Source organism: Pogona vitticeps, chromosome 3, assembly GCF_051106095.1.
Source record: "Pogona vitticeps strain Pit_001003342236 chromosome 3, PviZW2.1, whole genome shotgun sequence".
In the NCBI taxonomy this organism is placed as follows: domain Eukaryota; kingdom Metazoa; phylum Chordata; class Lepidosauria; order Squamata; family Agamidae; genus Pogona; species Pogona vitticeps.
The window spans coordinates 73,752,790-73,776,384 of NC_135785.1; the positions used below are offsets into that span (position 1 = coordinate 73,752,790).

Consider the following 23,595-nt stretch of genomic DNA (forward strand, 5'->3'; position numbering starts at 1 on the left):
CCCGTCACTGCTGAAGCTGTGTCATCTACCAATGGCGTGACGGTGGGTGGGACATAAGGGGTGGAGCTGTAGTATATAAGGGGGTGAATGGTGTGAGAGAGTCAGATAGGGCCAGATAGGGCTTTGAGATAGGGACAGTTAGGGCTTGGAGATACTGTGAGATTAGAACTGCTATCTAGTGAGGGTCTGTGAGAGTGTGTGTGTGATTGTTATATTATTATAGTGATTAAAGTATTATTTATATTCAAGTGATTTACCATTCCTTTTGTTTGTATACAATAAACCTAAGTTTTTATTTTGAAATCATACTTTTGCCTGAAGCATCATTTGAGGGAATGGTTGGTGGCAGTGGAAACAAAGAGTGATTGAGTGTGACGTAACGGCCCCTTTGTGAGGTATAAGGAGGCTGTTACAGGCATAAGTTGATCTTGAACTTGTAAGGTGTTCTTCCCAAGTAAATATGCACTGGGCAACCTGCATGACCATATCAGTCAGGCCACCTGCTACCAAATCTGCTGCCCTTTCTGTGGTATTTTAAAGAGGCAAGACTAAAAGCACAGTTTACCTCCATCTGGTTTCAGGCTTAAAGAGCGACATCTCTTTTCCTACTAGCAGGGAAGATACTAATACTTTTACCTCTTTCCCTGTTCCCCTGAGTGTAGCTGCACAGAGAGCAGTTTGTTGGTTTTCTGAGCAACAATATATCACTGAGATACACTGCAAAATAATACGCACTTCAGATGCCCCACTCCAATTCCTCTTCGTCCAGTTGTCCTCCAAATTGGCCAGAGGGAAAGGGCAAGTAAGCAGAAGCTGCAAAAGGCTCTTTGCACCATCCTTGCCACAAATCTGGAGCAGGTCAGGAAGCAGCAAAGGTGCTGCACACGGCAGCTCCCAGTGTCTCTTCCCTGAGTGTTGTGACTATTGCTATTGGGATAGGAGGTCCAACTCTTTCCTTGTGTGCCACCCTTGCCCGCTCATCAGACTTGCTCATTTGCACACCTAGGGAGCAGTTAACTCAGCTTACTTGACATGGTCGACAATGCTCAGATCACCCTCTCTGCTCACTTATGCTCTGCCAGGTAGATAAACAAGCAGCAGAGGCAGATGCAAGAAAGAAATACAGTACATTCATCTTGCCTGCTGCCATTTTGTCTCAGTTTTGGCACTTCTGGATGCAGCAGGGCAACAGAAACAAAAAGTCACTGACTGCTCCTATCTCCTCTCTCTTGCTCAACAATGTTCCCCTTTGCAACCCATCCCCTCCCTGAATTGCCACTAATGGGCAATCGGTGGTTGGCCTTTTTTTCCCTGTTGCTCTATCTTGTCTATCTGCAACAGAACCGGTTCTGTCCTTTCTCTTTAGGCATTGAGAGAAAACCAGTGAGCAAAAGGAAGTACTGGGCTCAGCTTCTTTCACTATTGGGGGGCAGAGGGTGAGAAAAACTGGGTGGCAGATCAGTCGTCCACTCTCACCCGCCAGTGTGAAGCACTGGGTTGCTGGGGGGCTCACTCCCACTTCTTACCATTCAGAGGGAATAGGGCACTCGCTGAGTGAGGGGGATGAGGCGGCTACTTTAGGACCAGATTCCCTATTCTGCACCATGAGCAAGTAGGTGAAGGCAAGAACTTGCGTTCTTCATCTAGGCTGCAAACCTGCATCCAATTTTGCTGGTCTCGCGCCCTACAGGATGAGAGCACGAGAAAGAGGGGGCTGTCTTCTCTTCCTTAGGTGCTCCCCTTTCTCGTACAACAGGATTCAGAGTAGGGGACATCCAGAGTGTGGGATCCGGCCCATGCCCGGCCCAGGGATCCCTCTTTTTCCCCCTGCTGCAGGGCAGAGTAAAGGAGGCTGCGGTTTCCTATGAGGTCGTCGCCTTTATAGTGTGATATGCCCCCATCCTTTTTATCCGCGTGTTTAACGTCGTTTGTAGCCAGGCCCCGATCCCCTTCTCAGCAACTAAACACGGCCAAGGTCATGCCGCGTAAAACTGAACAAAGTTGCCTGCGGTTGCTTCAGCAAAGTCCGAGTCAGCCCCGGAGGGCGGGGGGAGCGCGGCGGTGTGTCAATCTAGAGAAGCGAAGCCCATTTCCGAGCAGGAGAAAAGACAGGAAAGAGGCCAGCCTCGAAAGGTTGCGCCGAGGCTGCGGTCGGGGCGAGGCCGGTCGGGTTCCCAGTAAGGGAGGGCCTCTTGACTCCGCCTGCACCACAGGACTCCTCCCTTCAGACGGCAAACTTTTCCTCCTCCTTGTCCTGCTGAGGCCGTTCCTAAGGCTGGAAAATGGCTGCTTGCTAGCCGGCCTCGCCGCCTTCCTTAAACATCCCCCTTGCCTCCGATCCCCGGCGTCCCCTACAGTCGGCCGGCTGGGGCTCCCCTCAGCCATGACGCGCTGGGTGCCCACCAAGCGGGAGGAGAAATACGGCGTGGGTGAGCGTTTTCCCTTCCTCACTCTCCCCGGCTTCCCTGGCATCATCTCACTCGGAGCGCTTTTTTCTTTGCTGGCCCCCCTCCGAACTTCCTCCCAAGTTTGGGCTGCCCCCTCCCCGACTCCGCCCGCTTCGAAACGGGGCGGCGATGGCGGGGGGGGGGTGGCTGGCTCATCATCATCTCTCCTGCTGGGCGCCCCCGCTGCCACCCGCCCCCCTGCGCCCGTCTCCTCTCTTGTGAGGAAACCCGCTCGCCCTTCTTCTTCCTCTTTGCCTTGGGGTCATTGTCTCCCCCGCGTTGCTGTGGAGAGCGCCGGAAGGGTTGCCCGGAGGAGGAGGAGAGTCTCTCCCCTCTCGCAGCCCGGCTCCCTTGAGGAGGCGAAAAGGACGCTGCGAGGAGAGGAAGCCCTCTTTTCCCAGCGTGGAAAGCCCGCGTGGATATGGAGCAGCTCTAGCGTACGTGGGAAGGCGCGTTGCCTCAGGAGAGAGCAGCTTGTGCTTTCCTGTCCTTTGGCTGCCTTTTTTTCACTCCCTCCTCTTGCCAACCTGTTCTCCCTCCAGAGCGATCTGGAATCCATTGGTTGTGGAACATCAGAATGCCTCCCTTTTCTGTTTTTCATCTGGAAATGTGCAGTCTTTCTTCTCTATTGGAATCGGGGTTGAACTGAGTCTTACCTTTCAGACTTGCATTTATTTTCACTCTACAAGCCCAGAGATCCTTGTGTCTTACTGCAAGCAGCTCATCTTCTAATCTGGTCTTGTTTCACACTCCCCGCTCTTTCCTACTATGGTCTCAGCAAGAGCGCATTTCATGCCCAAACACAAAAATTTTTTTAGAGTGGGTTTACAATAAAACAAGTGGCTTAAAACAATCAAAACGGTGAAATCAATCTTAAGAAGTACGTATTAATTATGAAGTAGTGTTAACTGTCAGGAAATTGCCTGGGCAAACAGACCATTCCTTAATAGGTGAACAACCGACATTGGGAGCTGGTTTAATGACAACGGTTTTGTACAGCAGACACCACAAAAGAACAGTCCCTCTTCTGCATTGCAACTAAATGGGCCTCATCAGGTTGATGTATAGCCAGTAGGAGCTCTTTCTCACAAATATAAAGACGGTATCTGGCTGGACAGTATATGGCAGATGGCAGAATCTCAGCTAGCCTGCCCTTGAACTGTATCCTAATCTAAAAGCCACCCTTTGAACTTGGCTTGGCTTCTAACAGATCTTTCAGCACTGGAATTACTTATTTGGTAGGAGGGCCCAACAAGCAACTTGTCTATCACATTTGGATAGGTTGCAATCCCCAGATGAAACCCCAGGACATTCCCACATAAAGTGCATTATGGCTGTCCAGTCTTAATAGAACTGGGGAGGGGGAACTGTGTACACAATCTGAAGGCAAGGGTGGACGATACCTGTATTAGACCTACCCCCCCCAAAAAATATACATCAATCACAAACATAAGCTGGCTTGCAACCCCATACAGCCCTTTAGGCTGGTCACCACAGAGCTGTAGACAGAAACGACATTGTCTTAACACTGTCTTCTTGCCAAGTGGTGTATAGCATATAGGACTGGTCACAGACATAGCAATTTGCTCATCTGATTTTTTTTTCATCTGGGCAACAGGATAGCACTCGGCTTTCTTTCTCTTGGCAACATGGACTGGGGGCAATTTCTGGTGAAGTGTTTCTAGTTGCTCATCTGCCTTGTCCTTTCTCTTGGCAAAGGAAATGAGGAAGCAAAAGGAAGTGGTGGCCCGTTCATCAGCATTTCGCTATACAGTAGAGAGAGAGAGAGCAAGAGAGAAGAGCACTGGCATAACTTTTAATCGCTGTCTATCAGTGGGTGGTGAGAAGGACTGGGTTGTTTGAACTATGCCTCAAATTCAAGGGAAAGGGGCAAGTGGCTAAAGCCCCATTCAGGTATTCTATGCTAAGGAAGGTGTTTCCTAGCTCTGCCTCCTCCATTGTAGTTCTCTGTATGTGGAAAGCTAAATCTTAGGAGAAGAGTCATTTTTCTACCCATGCAGGTACCACATGATTAAATTAATAATTGTGTACCATTAAGTCAGTTCTGACTTATGGCAATCCTTCCTGGTGTTTTCTGAGTATAACTACTCAGATATTGTTAACAGCCCTGTCTTCTGGGGGATGCTCTCCGATTGTGCAGCTTTGACCAAGGTTACATAGGCTTCTCTCTCAGGAGGCACAGTGGAGAATCGAGATCTCAACCTCTGGCTTTGTAAACAGCTACATGACACAAACAGCTATTCAGCCAGCCTTAAAAAAATCAGAGTTTCCACTTCTGTAGAAATGTTCCATAGGTACCTGTAGCTCCTTTCTTTAGATTTAATGCTCTGTGTATGCTTAACTCTTGCACAGAACACATGAATGGCACTTAAGGAAGCAGTAAGGTGGCTGCTCCTTGAACAGCCATCTGTCCTGCATCACCCAGAGAGAATGTGCAAACAAGTAGGCAGACACATTTATGTCCTTGGCTGCTCCTTGATGGAGCAATAGATGTTCCAGAGGCTTCCCGCCTAGGGAATCCATTTTTTTACTGTTTTTGCCAGCTTCTGGAGGTAAGGGGATTTTTTTTAATTTACTGTTTTATGTCTCTCCTCACTTCAAAGCTTTCCTTCACTATAAAAGCCACAATGTTTTAAGCACAGTTTTCAGATGTGTGTTTAATATTGTGTGTAGATAGGACCAAGCCAGTTTTGCTTACATAAATCAGTTCCTTCAATGTGACTTAGAAGTTATGTATCTGGCTGTGGAAACAGAGGTTGGGCAATCAACCCCACTGTGCATCCCACTAGAAGATCTAGCCTGTGTGTCCTTGAGCAGGTTGCAGAGTCGCAGGGGAACCACAGAAGAAGAGAATGGTAAACTACTTCTGAGCACTGTCTGTTCAGTGAAAACCGTAAAGGGCTACCATAAGTCAGAATTGACAACACACATTTATATATAGACATGTATAGAATTAGGATGTGTAAAGGATAAAATGGCATGATTTTTCAAGAATGACTTTATCAAGACAAAGTCGCTCCATAGCATGAATGGCACATGAATGCAGCACATAGAATAGCGGATGAAGTAAATCAGCTGGTCAGGAAATATTGTTCCTGCTTGGGACCATACAGAGATAGCAAACCCACCTGAAATTTGAAGAAAGAGGGATGGAACAGGACAGGCAGGAAATGGAATAAAAGAAGCAAGATGATTGAGGGAGGGAGTGTATTTGTCTCTTGAGACTGTGCAAGAGCCAGATTGATATGAAGCAGGCTAGAATAGCCTCTTTATAACAAAACTTGATAAAAATAAGCACTAGGATGTGTTGGACACTCTTCAAACCATATATTTGAATGGGGACTCTTCAAAATATTCTGCAGTACCTATTTCTATATGAGATGGAACAAAATTGCCCAGTTTGGCAACTATTTCGTTGTTTTGGTTTACTCAGAAGCTGCTTACTCTGGAAATTTGTCAGGAACCAAGAATGCCCAGAATGAATACTAGAACACACTTTTGGATGAAAAATGTGGTGGTTTCCCGCACCACAGTGACCATAGGTTACTGGTGAATTTGGTGGCGTGTGGGTTCCAGCCCATTTTATTCCATGCTGGACCTTAAGGGATTAATAAAAGAGTAGTTTTTAAAGGGTCTTTGTCCTAAAGTTTTGCACTTGAGTGCGTCCAACACATCTCAAGGCTTTTGGCATCATTTTTGTTTGTCTTAAAGGGCCTGTTCCGGCCTGTGAGATTCCGTTTCGGTTTTTAGCGAATCCTTTTGCAGCCCAGCTGCTGCCGCCGCCGCCGCCGCCTGGTTTTCCAGGCAGGCAGGGACTGGGAGGGCCTCCCAACCCCCTGGCCCCGCCTGCACCACATGACTTGTCCATTGACTTAACAAACTTTTTTCTTCCTCTTGTCCCGTTGCAACCCGCTACAGTACTACTAAGCCTGGAAAATGGCTGCTTCCTAGCCTCGCCGCCTTCTGAGCCCTTCCTGCCCCGGCTTCTCCCCCCCCCCCCCCCAGCTAGTTGGCTGGCCGGCCGGCAGGCAGGCAGGCTGGCTCGGGGTGCCCAGGGCCATGACGCGCTGGGTGCCCACCAAGCGGGAGGAGAAATACGGCGTGGGTGAGCGATTTCTTTCTTTTCCCCGCCTCGCTCTCGCTTCCCGCCAGCTTCCCTGGGATGGCCCTGCTTGTGGCGCTTTTCCTTGCCGGGGGCTGCAAACTTTCCTCGTTCGGAACTCGCCCGGCCCAGGCATGCTCCGGGTCTACCGTCTCGCTCCGGTTTCCCTGGAGCGCTCCGGCGCCGTTGCCGTCAGGGGAGGCTCTCTCGGCCTCTTTAGCCCCGGTGCTTTTGGGGAGGGAAGAGAGCAGCTGGCGGCTTTCAAGGAAGGCCGACCGGCGTGAAGGTCTGGGTGTGGACCGGCTCGGGTTTACACGGGCAGGCGCGTTTCCTCTGGAGAGGGCCGGGTCGTGTGTCTCCCAGCTCCTTGGCTGCCTCTCCGTGGCTTTCTCCTCACATACCCTTTCTCCTCTTTCTGGGTGTCTTCCTTACCTCCCCCCCCCCCGCTGCTTTCTGTAAAACCCCGGTGTTGCTTCTCAGCGGGAGTCGCCGCGAAGGGGTTTCTTCAGTTTGAGACTTTTTTTTTTTAAATCTCTGGATTGAACCGTATCTAGCATCCTGTTCGTGCTAGCTGACTGTCACACAACCCCATGCATTGCTTGTGAGCCTTAAGAAAGGAAAGGGGAGGAACTTGGTTCCTTGTGAACCTTTTCAGGTCTGGCAGCCCAATGGCCTTTTATTTTAAATTTTTTAATTTTTGTAAATTGAAAAAAATTGAGAGCGCTCTCCGTGTTCTTATTCATTACTGTAGATGTGTTTGAACCCAGCAGGGTCCCTAGTGTCCTAGCAGCACCTCTACTGGGCCTGCAGGTTCAGACCACAGGTTGGCTGTATGCAGTTGCCTAAAGTGTCACCCCATTTATATACCTCAGTGCTCCCTGTCCTTCCGCAACCAGATTTTGCTTCCCTTTGAGGAGAGAGATCGTTGCAAGCATTCATAATTTCGTAATGTTTTTATTGATATTGGGGTTTTGAGAAGAAGCCTTCAGAATGTTAGCATTTCTGTTTAACTCAGAAGTAGAATGAGTTAATTTCTTAAAAGTTTTTTAAAAATTAGCTCAGAGAGGAAAAATCTCATGATGAAGGAAACTCAAAGAAGGATATCTAAAGAATAAGGAACTGCTGGATAGCTCAGTGGTTTAGGTATCTGGCTGTGGAGCTCTGGAGTTCAATTTCCCACTATGCCTCCTTGATAGGGGATGGATTCAGTGATCCTTCCAGCTCTAAGATTCCCCCCCACCCCCCAGGAACATTACCTGTCCAGAACTAGAATTCAGATAGAATGCTTGGTGCACACATTAGGATTCAGTCCTGTCTTTGAAATGTACTGGGGTTTTGGTCTGGAGAAATATACAGTATATTTTTAAATGCAAGAGCTTCTGTTGGTGCCTGGAAACCAGCAAAGGTCTTTTTAATGCTGGAATTTGGACACACTTTGAGTGTGGTGGTCAAAATGTTAGCAAGAAAACATACAGTTCAAGGCCCACCTGGGCTAATATCTGTCTAGTTGACTTTAAACTACTGTTCGTTCCTGGTGCTTTTTAGAAATGGGGAAAAAAGCCAGCTATAGGAAGCTGCTGATTTGAGTGGGAAAGAATGGCATGGTGAGCAAGAGAGAGAAAGAAGAATTGCCCTTTTCTCTTCTGGCTGCCGTACTGATATTTGTCTGAGGGGAATACAGCAATAAACTATGTATTCTTTTTCTGTTGTTGAATGGAAAGCAGCTTGCGTATGTTTTGTGCACCTCTGTGGATTTTGAGTAGACACTTAGCAGAACAGGAAATGGTTATTTTGTGTCCAGATTACATTCTCGGCGGCTGTTGATCAGTGTTTTATTATTACATTATTTCTTTACAGGGGTGTTGATGACTGAGAATGTTACATATGAAATCCTTTGAGCATCCAGAATTTAATGCTCAAAGGATACAATAGAATTAATGTGTTTAATTACTTTGTTATTGAAAGCAACACCTAGTGCTCTGTGGGTGAGACAGCAACAAGTAAAATCTCAGTGAAAATTGCACGATATTTCCTTCAATTCAAATACTGCTGTTCCGTGTCAACTGGTAACATCAAATATACTCTTGTGCAGCTAAATGCAGGACACAGTAGAACTCCTTCAAATGCTGCTCCAGCTGTATTTACTTTTTTGTGTGATTGCCTCCATGCAGCAGGGATTGTGTTAGTTTAGCTACATCTGGGTTGGTCAAATGCATGGATGCTGGATGCAGAATTGGCACTGGCCAGGAGAAGGGCTTTTGGTCCTGTGGTTGGGTCATGCATTTGGGCTCTTTTTATTTGGCTGAATCACTTAAATCAGACACCACTGTAGGAGCTCTATATGTGGGAAAGTGGCTTCTGTGCCTCCAGGGCAACATTTAAGCTCCCCCCCCCCCCGCTTTTCTGGCTTAGGGATTAGCTGTTGCTGCTGTCTGTGGCTAACACTGCAAGCATTCTTCTTTGGCTGTTCATTTTTGTGATATGGAGATGGTGAATTCTCTATACTTACACTATAGAAGAATTGTGTGAAGGGTAATGTACTCTTCCTTGGGATGCAGTTTTGTGTAAAAGGATTAAGATGTCCCGCTGCGCTGTGAAAAGTAGTTTTCTAAATGATTGCATTGGAAAACCACCTTCTCCAGCCTCTAGTTTGGATTTTCTTTCCTTGATATGGCACTGCATTTCCTCACTTGTATTACCTTTTATTGCAGTTCTTTTGTGGATTGTAATTACAGGGGCTTGAGTTGATGAGTTCTAATTGCAGGTATTTTCTAGTTCTGTACCTTGTGGGATAAAGTGGATCTCTATTTGGTTCTTTTGAAGGTCAAAAGTCAGTGATTGCGTTTATAGTATCACTTTTGTGGTACTATTTTAAAACCTTGTATTACAGAGACTTTCAGACATTCTGAACTTATTCTCTTGCTATTGGACTCTATCTTTACAGACACTGACAGAGTTGATCTTTGAAATATACTTCTTTCCATTGGTGTGGATGGTAAACCATTCACAATTAGTTGATATCATTATGAATGGTAACATTGAAGAGTGACTGTGCAGCCTAATTATTGTCACTGGCATAGTTTAGAACATCCATTCTCAGTGGGGGCCAAAGGACATTTGAAGTGGGCCACAGACTGGAAACAATTTTTCACACACCACCTTATAAGGTTCGTTATGTGACTTATACAAGCCTGATTCAATCTGTATTTCTTCCATATCATGTTTATGCCCATAGCCAAAAAAAGGTTGAGAATGACTGGCCTGGAATAGGGTGATCAGTGGGATAACCTTGTGATGGGGGCATTCACAAAACTACTTTAACAGCTGGAAGAAATGGTAGGGGAGAATACCTTATCTGGTAATGTATTTTATAATGTAGAATTGGATTATCCTGCCCTGAAACATAAACTAGGAACAAGTCTATTTTGGCATGAACTTTTGCAGGTGATAGCTTATTTTGCCAGATGCATAAATATTCCTTGTTCAGAACTGAATATTTTGACAGCACTGTATGTTTTCTGTATGTTACAGTCCACATGAGGTGTTGTTTCTTTCCTTGCTGCACTGTAATTAGAATATGTGAGAAAAAGACAAGAGGATCTTGCATTCAGTACAGAATATGTTTTGTAGAAAATAATCCTGGAGCTTTGTGCATTGGAAATCCAATTCACTTCCATCTGTCCAGTGTTTTTGTTGAAAATATAAATACAGTGATTGAAACATATATAGCATAGCATAGTAAGTTGTAGTAGCATCTATCACCGAATCAGTGGGGTTTTCGTGACTCAGATTCTTCATAAATTGCATTCATTCAAATGGGCCTACTCTAGTTATGATTTTTGTTAGGGTAGCAAGTCCCATCTAGAGTAGGCCTATTTGAATCAGTGGAATTTATAAAGGAAGTTATGTATATCACCAAATCCCCACTGATACAGTGGGTCTACTCTAGTGTGACTTAATGCGCTGAGCTTGTGAGTTGAAGGGAAGATACATGTCTGTCTGTGTTTATAATTACCTTTTTATGTGTGAGGGACAGTGCAGAACCCTGCTGTTCCTCTGATGATGTCTTTTGAACGCCTGACTTTAAATGTAACTATGATAATATGCTGGGAATATATATTTTTCTAGATAAAAAGAAGAGATATTTACATCAATGCATCAATTAATCAAAATAAAAGAAGGGGAAAATTGTATTCCTTGCCTGCATGAGTATTTGCAGAGCTCCAGAATGACTTGTCGACACATCACCTGTAGAGTATTGCTCTGAAACATGGCTGGAGGATGTTTTGCCCTCCAGTTGTTGATCAATTAGGAGGCCCTTCGTCCTTCACTGTTGGTTGTGCTGGCTTGCAGTCTAACAACTTATGGGGCAGAGATGAAAGGATCCCTTTAAAAGTATAATTTTGGAGGTTATTATTGTATCTGAGTTACTATCTAGAATGTCAACCCAACTTTTATCAAACTAGTGTGGGCAGATGGAGAAAATAAGCTCTGAGTGTGTTGTGGTTTAATGTATTTGCTAAAGGGAGAAGTTGAGACTGTAAAGATAAATACATGCTAATACATTTATTCAAGTGCATCTAAGGGTAAAAGTCCAGTGGGTTTATATGGCATGCTTGTAAAGCCTCTTGGCATAATAGTACTGGTGTGGTCAATATATTTATTAGATCTTGATCAGTGAGCAAGTTCAGCCTGTTTTGGTCCTTTTTAATAAGTAACTAACATTAGTACCATATTATCATTATTAACATTACCAATTTGTAGAGTTCATATGTTATGCAAATTGATTCATAAATTTCATAAGTCATGCTGGAACTCCTTCTGCAAGCTACTGCTTACTCTAGGATGGCAACTATAGCTGATTCTATGGTAGGCATGAAGTCTTAGGATGCTGCATAGTTGCTTTTAAGATACTGAACAGAAGTGATGTTCTCAGTCCTGGACATCTGAGGTCAGCTCAGTCTGCAACAACCAGCTTTTTTGTGCTGTATCTGGTAGTGGGGTCATGATTACCACAGATTAGCACCATTTGTCACCAGTTTGCATTTGCAGTATCTTCTACATTTTTCTTGCTTTCAGGCATTTTATTTGTACTTTAGTGAACTAGTCCTACAGTGGGGTCTTGACTTACGAATGGCCCGAGTTACAAACATTTTGACTTATGAATCGCTCTCATAGGAAAATATTGACTTGACTTACATACTTAGATTTGAGTTACGAACTGAAAAAAAACTGAAAAAAACCACATGGGAGGCAGGGAAAGTGCAAAATTTGAACTTTCAGTTAACTGTTGGCCAGTGAAAAGGGTGCCTGTCTGCTTCCTCACTCCTCCCAGCGTTTAGAGAGTGGATTGGGAGACAGTCTTCAGACTGCCTGGTACTGGACTGCCTGGACTGTATTTTCCCTGCCTTCCCTGAACCTTTCTTGACCTAAGAAAAAAAGAAACAAAATATCCCCCTCTAGTGGTCGAAGGCGGAATAGCAGCTTCCCATTAGTTTCTATGGACGGAAAAGAGCAGATACAGATCAAATGGTTTTCAATGCATTCCTATGGGAAATGCAGATTTGACTTGAGAACTTTTTGACTTGAGAACCGTCTTCCAATACGGATTAAGTTCTCAAGTCAAGACCCCACTGTATATGAGTTTGTCCTCTGGTATACCTTCTGATCTGTGCTTACCACAATATGGCAAAGAGGGATGAATCTCTAGATGCTCCGCATTGTTATTGTAAAGGCATAAGGCAGCAAAAAAGCCAGTGCATTGTAGTGAATAGAATGTCAGACATGGACTTTGTACTTGGTGAAGGAAACGTTTCTTTGGGGTCAGTGGTAAAATACTCTTTGAACAGTTTACATACCTTGAAATTCTATTGTCACTGAATTGATGGCTCATCACCACCACCACCAAAGCAATAAAGGAGTTAGAACAACAGTTTTTTTCCTCCTGATCATGGTAGGTTCCATTGAGTAGCCATCTAAAGAAAGAACATACAGTAGTATATATTGAGGATGCAATTTGAACATGTATGCATTGATTCCAAAGTATTTGCAAACACATGTTGAATATTACATCTGTCTACACCTAAACTAATTCTTCCTAGGATTATAAATGTAATAGATGTCAGAAATAAAAAATGCCAAACTCTTGGTAGCATCATTTAAATTGGATATTAATTCTAGGTCAAATGCAGGTTTTTTGAAAGCTGGAAAATGCAGCTATATGAAACTTGAATAAATTGGTCTTTGAACTAGATAAATTGGGATGCTGTCACTCTTTTAAATTAAGCTGTTAAGCCTGTAGCAGAGTGGTTCCATGTGTTTATTTTTTAATTTGCAGTGTAATGGAAATTTTGTCCATTGTCCATTGATGTTGAAAAAAGTAGCATTCATTTTAATAGCCTTTTCCAGGATAGCTGTGAATGATGATTGCATTATACAATATGGCACATCTCTAATGAATTTCAGGGTGTGGGACCTGAAAGGAAATGCATTGTTGCTAAGAGAAGAACTAAATTTTATGCTAAGTGAACATAGACATTATCGTTTACCTACAATTCATTGTTTTGAAAGCAAATATAGGATGATTGCTCCTTTTGTTTTTTGTTTCACTGAATATTTTTAAAGGATGATTTAATATTGTATGTACAGCCCATGTCTTTTATGCAAGAAGCAAGATGCTGAGCCATTTTAATGTGTTTGGTAATAAATATTGAGCACGTTGGTACATAATTAATAAAATGGCAATAGTAATTAAAAACTGGGAGATAGATTCTATGGCCATGCTTCTGGATCTGAATCAATGGATCAGGTTCCATAGCTGTTCCCCCCCACACACACACACTACAGCCAGCCTTTAGTCATTGGTTGTTTGTTGCTGCTGCTGCTGCACATAATTCCAGTTGTGCATGTGGAGCTTTGCAACAGGATTTCAGCAAGTACCAAGTGAATGTGAATTCTTTGGATGATGAATCAACTTTCAGAAGAATTGCCTCAGATGGAAAATCAATTGGTGATAAACATAACAAGTACAAAAATAATATCAGGATGCACATTGGAAATTTGGCTCAGATATAAGGAAGAACAAAGGCATTTTGTTTTGCAAGATTTGAGGGCAAGAGAACCTAAGCGGATGACTCTTTGAAAATGTTCTTTCAATAGAATTAGAAAAAAAAAAGAGATTTCTCCCACATTTTATTTAATTTATTAGATCACTGCTAAAATAATGAATTAATTAAAAAATATGGGAAAGAAAAACAGGAGTTTCTGGTACTAAGTATATGTCATGAGATCTGGAAACAATTTTCAGTAATAATTACCATAGGAGCACTTTTACAGCACAAAGATAAGTTGTGACACTTCAACGATTAACAAATTTATTTTGGCATACCCTGTCAAGAAATTAGGAAAACAGGAGATCATGGTTTCTGCTGCTTTTCCAGAAAACTCAGCCTTGTGGTTCATGACTAGGATGAGCTGACCAGGAGAAGGTCCCTACAGTTAAATGGAAGGCAGCAATCATTTGCATCTCTGTGAGAATGGAGATTTCAAGGCCATACTGAATTCAGTCCTTAATAGAGTTATTTAGGAGGAATAATTTCAGCTGAGTGAGGGGAAGGGGAAAAAGTTATTTTCTTCTTTGTGAATGTTCAGGGAAACTTATTGCCTGATTGGCAGATTTTCTGGAAGGGTCTGGAAACTGGAATTACAGGTATAGAAATGGAGCGAGAAATTACTTAGTAGCCAAGTTATCTCTGAGGGGAATGTTATGCTCATCTGCTGCTCTGTTGCACAAGTTGCACTCTTTATGCATGCCGAAACTGCCAGGATGTAAGTAGATTAGCTAACTTATTTTCTTGTGGGATGTTTTGGAAATTGTTCCTGTCTCAGAACTTTTGATTGCCCCTTTTGCTCCACAGTTCTTTAATTATTCTGCAGTTGTTGAAACTGCTCTTAAAAGCTTCACTCTTTTTACTTTTTCACCAATTTTAATGAAATATAACATTTCAACAACTGTTTGGTTCTTTTGGACAAAGAGAGTTGCTTCTAATAAAACCAGGGTCGCCTCAACCTTCTACCATAGGTCTGTGCTTTTTGTGAGTATTTTTGGCATTCTTACCTTGCAGGATGGTGTCAGAGTTATAGTGCATAACCTTGTGGGTTTTTGGTAACTCCCTGGAAGCACTGCTTAGAGTGAACTAAGGTGTTAGGAGACAACTGGGCAGGGAGATTTTCCCCAGTCACCTTCACATTTGGCTCTCCCTTTCATGAGCTACGTACAGCCTGGTTCACAAGATGTATGGATTGTTACTCAGAATTACAGATGTATGTATAATACTCACAGTTAGGTTTAATTGGTGGGTAGGAATTGGAGATGACTCCTTGACTGAAATCAAATGCATAAAGTACCAGACAATGGAGATGGCATTGTTAGTACTAAATATTAACCAACTCTTGTTATAGAGAACATAAACTTCCAGGAAATAAGTAAACCAATTAATACACATAGGGCAATAAGATAACTTAATCTCTATTTCGACCTTTGATGTTAGGCTTGAGCATCCTGATGAAAACCTTGGTTTTTTTACTCTGATTTCCTTGTCTGACTCCACACTGGTCACGAAGATTTGTTACGGAAAGTATAGTTTCCCATAGTTTTTAAAACTGGGAAAATTGAAAGCTGGCTTAGATGTAGTTTGTTCCAAAAAAATAATAATGGTAAATTTAAAATGGGAAAGTCTTTTTAAAGAAAACGTAAATACTGTACAGTAGAAGCTTGTTATTGTGGTCAACTTCAGGGATGATCATCTAGCTTTCTACTGAAATTATACAGAAGCTAGTACATATACTAGAAATATAGTTGGTGGCATCCTTTCCTAAATGACTAGTTCTTGTTCTTAGTTCCAACACATTAAATGAATGCTTACTATCCTTGTAGATTTTGTTCACGCATCAAAGAGACAGCACCCTTTCATCTGTCTGCTGTGTTAGGACCTTGAAGCTCTTCTAAAATTTTACGATTTTTGGCCTTTGTCTCTCCTGATGATTTGGGTTACAAGAGTCCTTAGGTATGTTGTTTGGGGCTTCTAGGAGCTTTGAGTCCAAAACATTTAGAGGGTCAAAGATTGAGAACTGCTGTGAAGGGTCAGGCAGCCCTTAGCTATTATGAGGCAGTCTCCTCAAGTACCTGAGTGATGACAGAGCTGTTACTGCCTCCTGTTTTCTGTTGCCTGAACTGGCCACTGCTGCAGCTGTTTTCTTCCTCTTGTCATTGATGCAACTGCCTCCTCATCTCCATGTTGCACCTATGTCTCCTGCCACTTATATGCATAATACCTGGCTCTGGGAGTCTTTCAAGCCAAGGCATTAGGAGGATGGGTGGCCAAAAGATTGCCATCCTCCCTCCTGGAATTGAAAGACCATTGAGACCAGGCATTATATATAGAGAGAGGTTGGAAAAGTGTAGTGCTGTGAAGATGGCTTGGAGAAAGAAAGCGCTACCTCCCAACTTATTGTTGCGATGAGTGTGACATAGCTGTTGTGAGAGGCATGATGGCATGCTTTCATTCACACTTCAGGTGGCAAGGCAGCTTGCTCCAGTGCTGTGATTGCTAAAAGGGTCCTGAAGAGAACTCTTCTGCACTTGATTATTTGTGTGCTCACGTGCCATTATGTGCTAGTTGGCTTTTTGGAACTCATCAGTCATATCATATTAATAAGCACTTGAATTACACTATTTGAGTAGCATGTATCTGTTGGATTATCATGCCTTAAGAAGACATTACTATAGTTTTGTGTATTTTGATTTATATTTTGCCCCTACTATAAAAGTTTTAAGAATTTGGGCCTTATATGGTATCATAGCATGCAAAGATGCGGATTTTGTTTTATTAATTTTGAATAATGAAAATTTTTGCTAATTATTGGGTGAAAATTATTTGGTAACAGTCATAGAGTTGGAAGAGACTACTGAGGCCATCCAATCCAACCCCCCACCATGCAGGAACATCCGTCAAAGTACTCCCAACAGATGGCCATCCAGCCTCTGCTTAAAAATCTCCAGGCAGCCTCTTCCACTGCTGGACAGCTCTGACTCTCAGGAAGTTCTTCCTAATGTTCAGATGGAATCTCTTTTCCTGTAGTTTGAAACCACTGCTTTGTGTCCTAGTCTCTGGAGCCCTGGAAAACAAACCTATCCCCTCTTCAACATGACATCCTTTCAAATATTTAAACATGGCTATCATGTTCCCTCTCAACCTTCTTTTTGTAAGGCTAAACATTCCCAATTCCCTAAACCGCTCCTCATACGACATTGCTTCCAGACCTTTAACCATTTTAGTCGCCCTCCTCTGGACATGTTCCAGGTTGTCAACGTCCTTTTTGAATTGAGGTGCCCAGAACTGGAAACAATACTTCAGGTGAGATCTGACCCAAGCAGAATAGAGTGGTACTATCACTCAGAATAGAGTGGTACTATTGTATTCTCTACAGCCAAAGATGGAAAAGCTCTATACAGTCAGCAAAAACAAGACCTGTAACTGACTGTGGCTCTGGTTATCAGCTTCTTATAGCAAAATTCAAGCTTAAATTGAAGAAAGTAGGAAAAAACCACTGGGCTAGTCAGGTATAATCTAAACCAAATCCCTTATGGATGCACAGTGGAAGTGAAGAACAGATTTAAGGAACTAGATTTGGTGGACAGAGTGCCTGAAGAACTATGGATGGAGGCTCAAAACATTGTACTGGAGACAGCAACAAAAACCATCCCAAAGAGAAGGAAATGCAAGAAAGCAAAGTGGCTGTCCAAAGAGGCCTTACAAATAGCAGAGAAGAGAAACAAAATGCAAGGGTAATAGGGAAAATTATAGAAAATTGAATGCAGACTTCCAAAGAATAGCAAGGAGAGACAAGAGGGCCTTCTTAAACGAACAGTGCAAAGAAACAGAGGGAAATAATGGAAAGGGGAAAACCAGGTATCTGTTCAAAATAAAATTGGAGATATTAAAGGAACATTTTGTGCAAAGATGGACATGATAAAGAACAAAAATGGTAGGGACCTTACAGAAGCAGAAAACATCAAGAAGAGGTGGCAAGAATACACAGAAGAATTATACCAGAAAGATCTGGATGTCCCAGACAACCCATATAATGCGGTTGCTGAGCTGGAGTCAGACATTCTGGAGAGCAATGTCAAGTGGGCCTTAGAAAGCATGGCTAACAACAAGGCCAGTGGAGGTGATGGCATTCCAGTTGAACTATTTTAAATCTTAAAACATGATGCTGTTAAGGTGCTACACTCAATATGCCAGCAAGTTTGGAAAACAGTGGCCAGAGGATTGGAAAAGATCAGTCTACATCCCAATCCCAAAGAAGGGCAGTGCCACAGAATGCCCAACTACCGTACAATTGCACTCTTTCCACACACTAGCAAGGTTATGATCAAAATCCTACAAGGTAGCCTTCAGCAGTATGTGGACAGAGAACTCCCAGATGTACAAGCTGGATTTCAAAGGGACAGAGAACTAGAGACCAAATTGCTAACATGCACTGGATTATGGAGAAAGCCAGAGAGTTCCAGAAAAACATCTACTTCTGCTTCATTGACTACGCAAAAGCCTTTGACTGTGTGAACCACAACAAACTATGGCAAGTTCTTAAAGAAATGGGAGGGCCTGACCACCTTATCTGTCTCCTGAAAAATCTATATGTGGGACAGGAAGCAACAGTTAGAACTGGTTATGGAACAACGGATTGGTTCAAAATTGGGAAAGGAGTACAGTATGACAAGGCTGTATATTGTCCCTCTGCTTATTTAACTTCTATGCAGAATACATCATGCGAAAGGCAGGACTGAATGAATCCCAAGCTGGAATTAAGATTGCTGGAAGAAATATCAACAACCTCCGATATGCAGATGATACCACTCTGATGGCAGAAAGTGAGGAGGAATTAAAGACCCTCTTAATGAGGGTGAAAGAGGAGAGCACAAAAAATGGTCTAAAGCTCATCATCAAAAAACTAAGATCATGGCCACCGGTCCCATCACCTCCTGGCAAATAAAAGGGGAAGATATGGAGGCCATGACAGATTTTAGTTTCTTGGACTCCATGATCATTGCAGATGGAGACGGCAGCCCCAACATTAAAAGACGCCTGCTTCCTGGGAGGAAAGCGATGGCAAACCTAGAAAACATCTTAAAAAGCAGAGACATCACCTTGCTGACAAAGGTCCGCATAGTCAAAGCTATGGTTTTTCCAGTAATGATGTATGGAAGTGAGACCATAAAGAAGGCTGACCGCTGAAGAATTGATGCTTTTGAATTGTGGTGCTGGAGGAGACTCTTGAGAGTCTCCTGGAGTGCAAAGAGAACAAACCTATCCATTTTGAAGGAAATCAACCCTGACTGCTCACTGGAAGGATGTATCCTGAAGCTGAGGCTCCAAAACTTTGGCCATCTCATGAGAAGACTCCCTGGAAAAGACCCTGATGTTGGGAAAGAGCAAGAGAAGGGGACGACAGAGGACAAGTTGTTTGGACAGTGTCACCGAAGCTACCAACATGAATTTGACTGAACTCTGAGAGGCAGTGGAAGACAGGAGGGCCTGGCGTGCTTTGGTCCATGGGGTCACGAAGAGTCAGACATGACAACAACTAAACAACAAATCACTTCCCTTGATCTAGACATTATACCCCTATTGATACAACCAAGAATTACATTGGCTTTCTTGGCAGCCACATCACACTGTTGACTCATATTCAGCTTGTGGTCTACCAAGACTCCTAGATCCCTTTCACAGGTACTGTTGTCTAGCCAGGTGTCTTCCGTCCTATATCTGTGCAGTTCATTTTTAATGCCTAGGTATAGGACCTTACATTTCTCCCTGTTGAAATTCATTTTGTTAGTTTTGGCCCAGGATTCTAAACTGTCAAGGTCATTTTGAATTTTAATCCTGTCCTCTGGGGAATTAGCAACCTCTCCCAATTTGATATCATCTGCAAATATAATCAGCATACTCTCTATTTGTTCATCAAAGTCATTGATAGAGATGTTGAATAACATGGGATCTAGAACAGAATCCTGGGGGACCCCACTAGTCACCTCTTTCCAGGATGAAGGGGAGCCATTTGTGATCACTCTTTGGGTTCAGTCAGTCAGCCAATTACAAATCCATTTAATAGTAGCACTGTCTGTCCCACATCCTGCTAGCTTCTTTGCAAGAATATTGTGAGGAACCTTGTTGAAGGCCTTACTGATATCAAGATAGTCTACATCCACAGCGTTCCCTTCATCCACCAGGCCTGTAGCTCTATCAAAAAAAGAGATATATTAGTCTGGCGTGGCTTGTTTTTGAGAAACCCGTGTTGACTTCTAGTAATGACAGCATTGCTTTCTAAGTAATTGCAAACTGTCTGCTTAATGATCTTCTCTAGAATCTTTCCAGGACTTGATGTCATACTGATGGGGCCATAATTATTTGGTCTTCTTTCTTCCCCTTTTTGAGGATAGGGACAGCATTTGACCTCCCCCAACCTGTGGGGACTTCCCCTGTTCTCCAAGAATTCTCAGAGATTATTGCCAGTGGGTCTGAGATTACTTCTACCATTTCTTTTAATATCCTTGGATGTAATTCGTCTGGCCCAGAAGACTTAAATTCATCCATGGTAACCAGGTAATCCTGTACTACTTCTCTACCTATTCTGTTCTGCAGAATTATTTGTGCTGTGGTGCTTTTGACATCAACAAACTAAAAATGCCAGTCAATTTTTTTTTCCTTTGGGTCAACAACACAGGATACCAGCTTCACAAGCAGAAGGTGATCTAATGTTTATCTATCCAGGAACTTATTCTTTCAGTGCTGCCCAGTCTATGCGGTCAACTTGCAAATGAGCTTTGTTCAGTATAGTTGAGTACCAGTAACCAACCAACCAACCAAACAAACAAAAAAAAAATTAACCTAAAACTTGTGGAAGTGTACATGGTAGAATAAATAATTTTTATTTTTGGGGAAAACTCTGTTTCTGATTGTGAAGCTAACATCTTGCATAGTTTGATGCTTAGTTGTTTCTGCGTGTTTTCTTATTCTTGATCACTGTAGCTTTCTCTCTAATTAAGCAAATCATCTTACATTTGGCTTGTGATCCATACTTTTAGTATTTCCAGTCAGTCTGTGCCTGACCACATTTGTATTTTTTTATGTAAAAACCCATGTGTGTAACTAGCTACTGCAGCTAATGTGAAATAAGCAACGCTTCCTAGCATATCATTGGATACTTACCGGCTACAACCGATATAGACAATTTGTAATTGTTCTTGCTTGCTTGCCAAGATGAACCAAGCATGGTGGCAGTTCATAAACCACAAGCAAGAAGGTGGAATCTGATAGATTTTCTGTCCCTTACACAGTTTATAGGCATTTGGTGCCTATCTGGCTTAGCTGCTGATCTTATTTTATTTTATTTATTTCTTTATTGAAAACATTTTTTGCTCCACCGTTCTCCATAAAAGAGCCCGAGGTGGCTTATATTATTAAAAAGATAGCTAAAACCAACGAAATATTCAAATATTAACAAGAATTAAATAAACATTGTATTAAAATGTTTAATAAAAGATTTATTAAAACAGAATAAAAGCAACAAAATACTAACCATCCTAATTTTAAAATCCCTCTTAAACAGCCAGTCACTAGGGGAAAGCCTGCCTGAAAAGAAAGGTCTTCACCTTACATGGGAAGAAAGGAGAAGGAATGGTCCTGTGCCCATTTTTTAAGGACTTTGCTCTACTGCTTGTGTGCAGTGTGAGGGCTAATATGCATTCAACAATGAAATAGTTCCCTTAAGTGAGCCAGCATGTAGCTGCAGCAGTGTGACTTTTGCTGAGAGAACCACCCAAATACGTCTCCTGTTCTTTTCAAGCGAGACAGATCTCCTTTACTACGACTGCCAGTGTCATATTCTTTTGCGGGATCATTTACACAAATATACAGCTGAGAATGGGAGAACAGCCATGTTGAATGGGGAATGGGGAACATGCGGCTCTCCAGATGTTGGCGAGCCATAACTCCCATCATGTTACCATGGCTAATGTTTGTGGGATCTGCCGTCCACCAACAACCACAGGGATGCGCACTCCCTAACTACAACATAGAGAAAAGTTAACATGAACTAGTTTGTAGGCAGATGGACTCAGTAGCCACTTTTATGATTGCACTGACGCTTCTTCCAGCAACAATGGCAAAAAATAAATACATAATATTTCTGCCTGCACAATGGAAATGAGTTCATTGGCAGTGTCAGATTGCTGGTGATTAAAGGATTCTAATTTTGTGGTGTCCACAGCTCTCACATAGTGCAAAGTTGCATGGATCCTCAGAATCCCAAGTGTAAGCCTTTAATCAGTGGGAATCTGCCACTGACAATGACATAATTTCCTTTTCACAAGTAGACCCTAGACAACAGAGTTTTGGCAATTATAATCTCCTTTGTGTCATGTACGACAATGGTGCCAGTTATCATACATCAGAATGAATCCATATGTCTGTTCTGATTTGCTGTCCTTGATCAAGTTGGCCAATCAGCACAACAGTATTGGTTAATTATTCTGCATCAGCATAACAGGTTGTGCTTATTTTAGTTCCTTTGGAAATGGTGGTTTAAAGTAAAGACATTTGTGGAACCCTTTTCTTTCTAGTGCATATGCTAACCTTAAACAGGAGCAGTTTGTGGCAGAATTACAGAATTCCTTCAATTTATTCATTGGTTTTGTAATTCCATTGCAGTCTTGGGAGTTCAGCAAAGAATAGCCTTTCCCTTTGAGCTGTACACTCCTGTGCGTGACTGGTTTCTTTAATCTCTTATGTTCCAAAGACTTGCTAGTTGTGATATACATCTCAATAACTTATTTTCAGGATCCGTACTGAAAGGTTGCACTGTACATTTGATACTGTAGTGGGATATAAATGTCCCTGAAAAGCTGTTTCCCCTCTTCTAAACTAATCTCGTGATGTGGGATTTATAAACCATCCTCAATATCCATTGCATATACTGAGGAAAATTACTGTCTTGGAACAAAAGGCATTGTAATTTAGTTTATAAATATTATCACACAATGCAGTTGTTAGGGTGACTCAGCTTCATATCCTGGAGTACTTCATTCAGGAATAAAGATGGGCCAGAAATGGTAGTGATAAGGGGAAGTGCATTGTTGCTTAACAGGATGAATGTCACCAGCAGAGTACAAGAAGAACACACGTGATGATATCCTTATTAAGGCTTGTTAAACAAACTTGAGACTATATCCTTGCAAAATAGAGTGTAAGGACACCTTTTCTCTCTTTAGCACAACACATTTCTTTTTAGCTGGGTATGGGAATACTATAAAAAACGCAGCAAAAACTGACATGGGCATAAACAGTAAGGCAAAGTTATTGTAGAATGCAATCCATGACCTAATTAAATAGACCTCTGCAGTGACACAGAATACAGGTTTATAAAAGAGATATGTTTAGAAGAAATGTGAGGAGAATTAGAGTTTCGTTGAAGGTTAGATTTGTCCTTTTGTTGGGACAAGATGCAGAAGATGTGTGGATCTGAGTGCAGTGTATAGCTACTTTTGTAAAATGGTGAAGAATGCTTGCAGACATATGAACTGTTTGTCATGTAGTGTCTGGTCAGATTATAAGGCAGACCTCATTCCCGGTTTTAACCCCTCTTTAATTGTTTACCTAAACTTCATAATTTATGATCAGTTTGCCATCAAGAGATTCATGGCATCTCTATCTTGTGAGGCTTCCTGAGATGGTTTTCTAGCATGTTGGCAGAAATAGTGTGGGGAGATACACTTAATGGCTAGCAGTAGCATGTTTATAATGCTATTATTCATTGTTTGTATGTATGATACCATGAATGTATAGGGTGCTTTAGAGATTGGGAGGGTAAATCCCTGCTACATGGAGCTTGCCCACACAGAATGAGGCTGAAAATTTTGTGATGTAGTATTGATGAGATTCCAAGTTGAATAGCAGATGTTAA

At 42.5% G+C, this 23,595-nt stretch overlaps 1 protein-coding gene across 3 annotated transcripts in view; it reads left to right on the plus strand.

The window, feature by feature from the left end:
- Positions 1-2,220: 2,220 nt before the first annotated feature.
- The window catches only part of DOCK1 (dedicator of cytokinesis 1), a 489,282-nt gene continuing 467,907 nt past the window's right edge, over positions 2,221-23,595 (plus strand). Inside the window, exon 1 of one of the 3 annotated variants that reach the window (XM_078391202.1) lies at positions 2,221-2,429. In XM_078391202.1, the coding sequence (XP_078247328.1) occupies positions 2,384-2,429 (46 nt within the window). In that variant the 5' untranslated portion in view covers positions 2,221-2,383. Of the gene's footprint in view, positions 2,430-6,413; positions 6,574-23,595 lie in introns of those variants that run through there. The other 2 variants (XM_078391203.1, XM_020791492.3) reach the window with 2 other exon arrangements.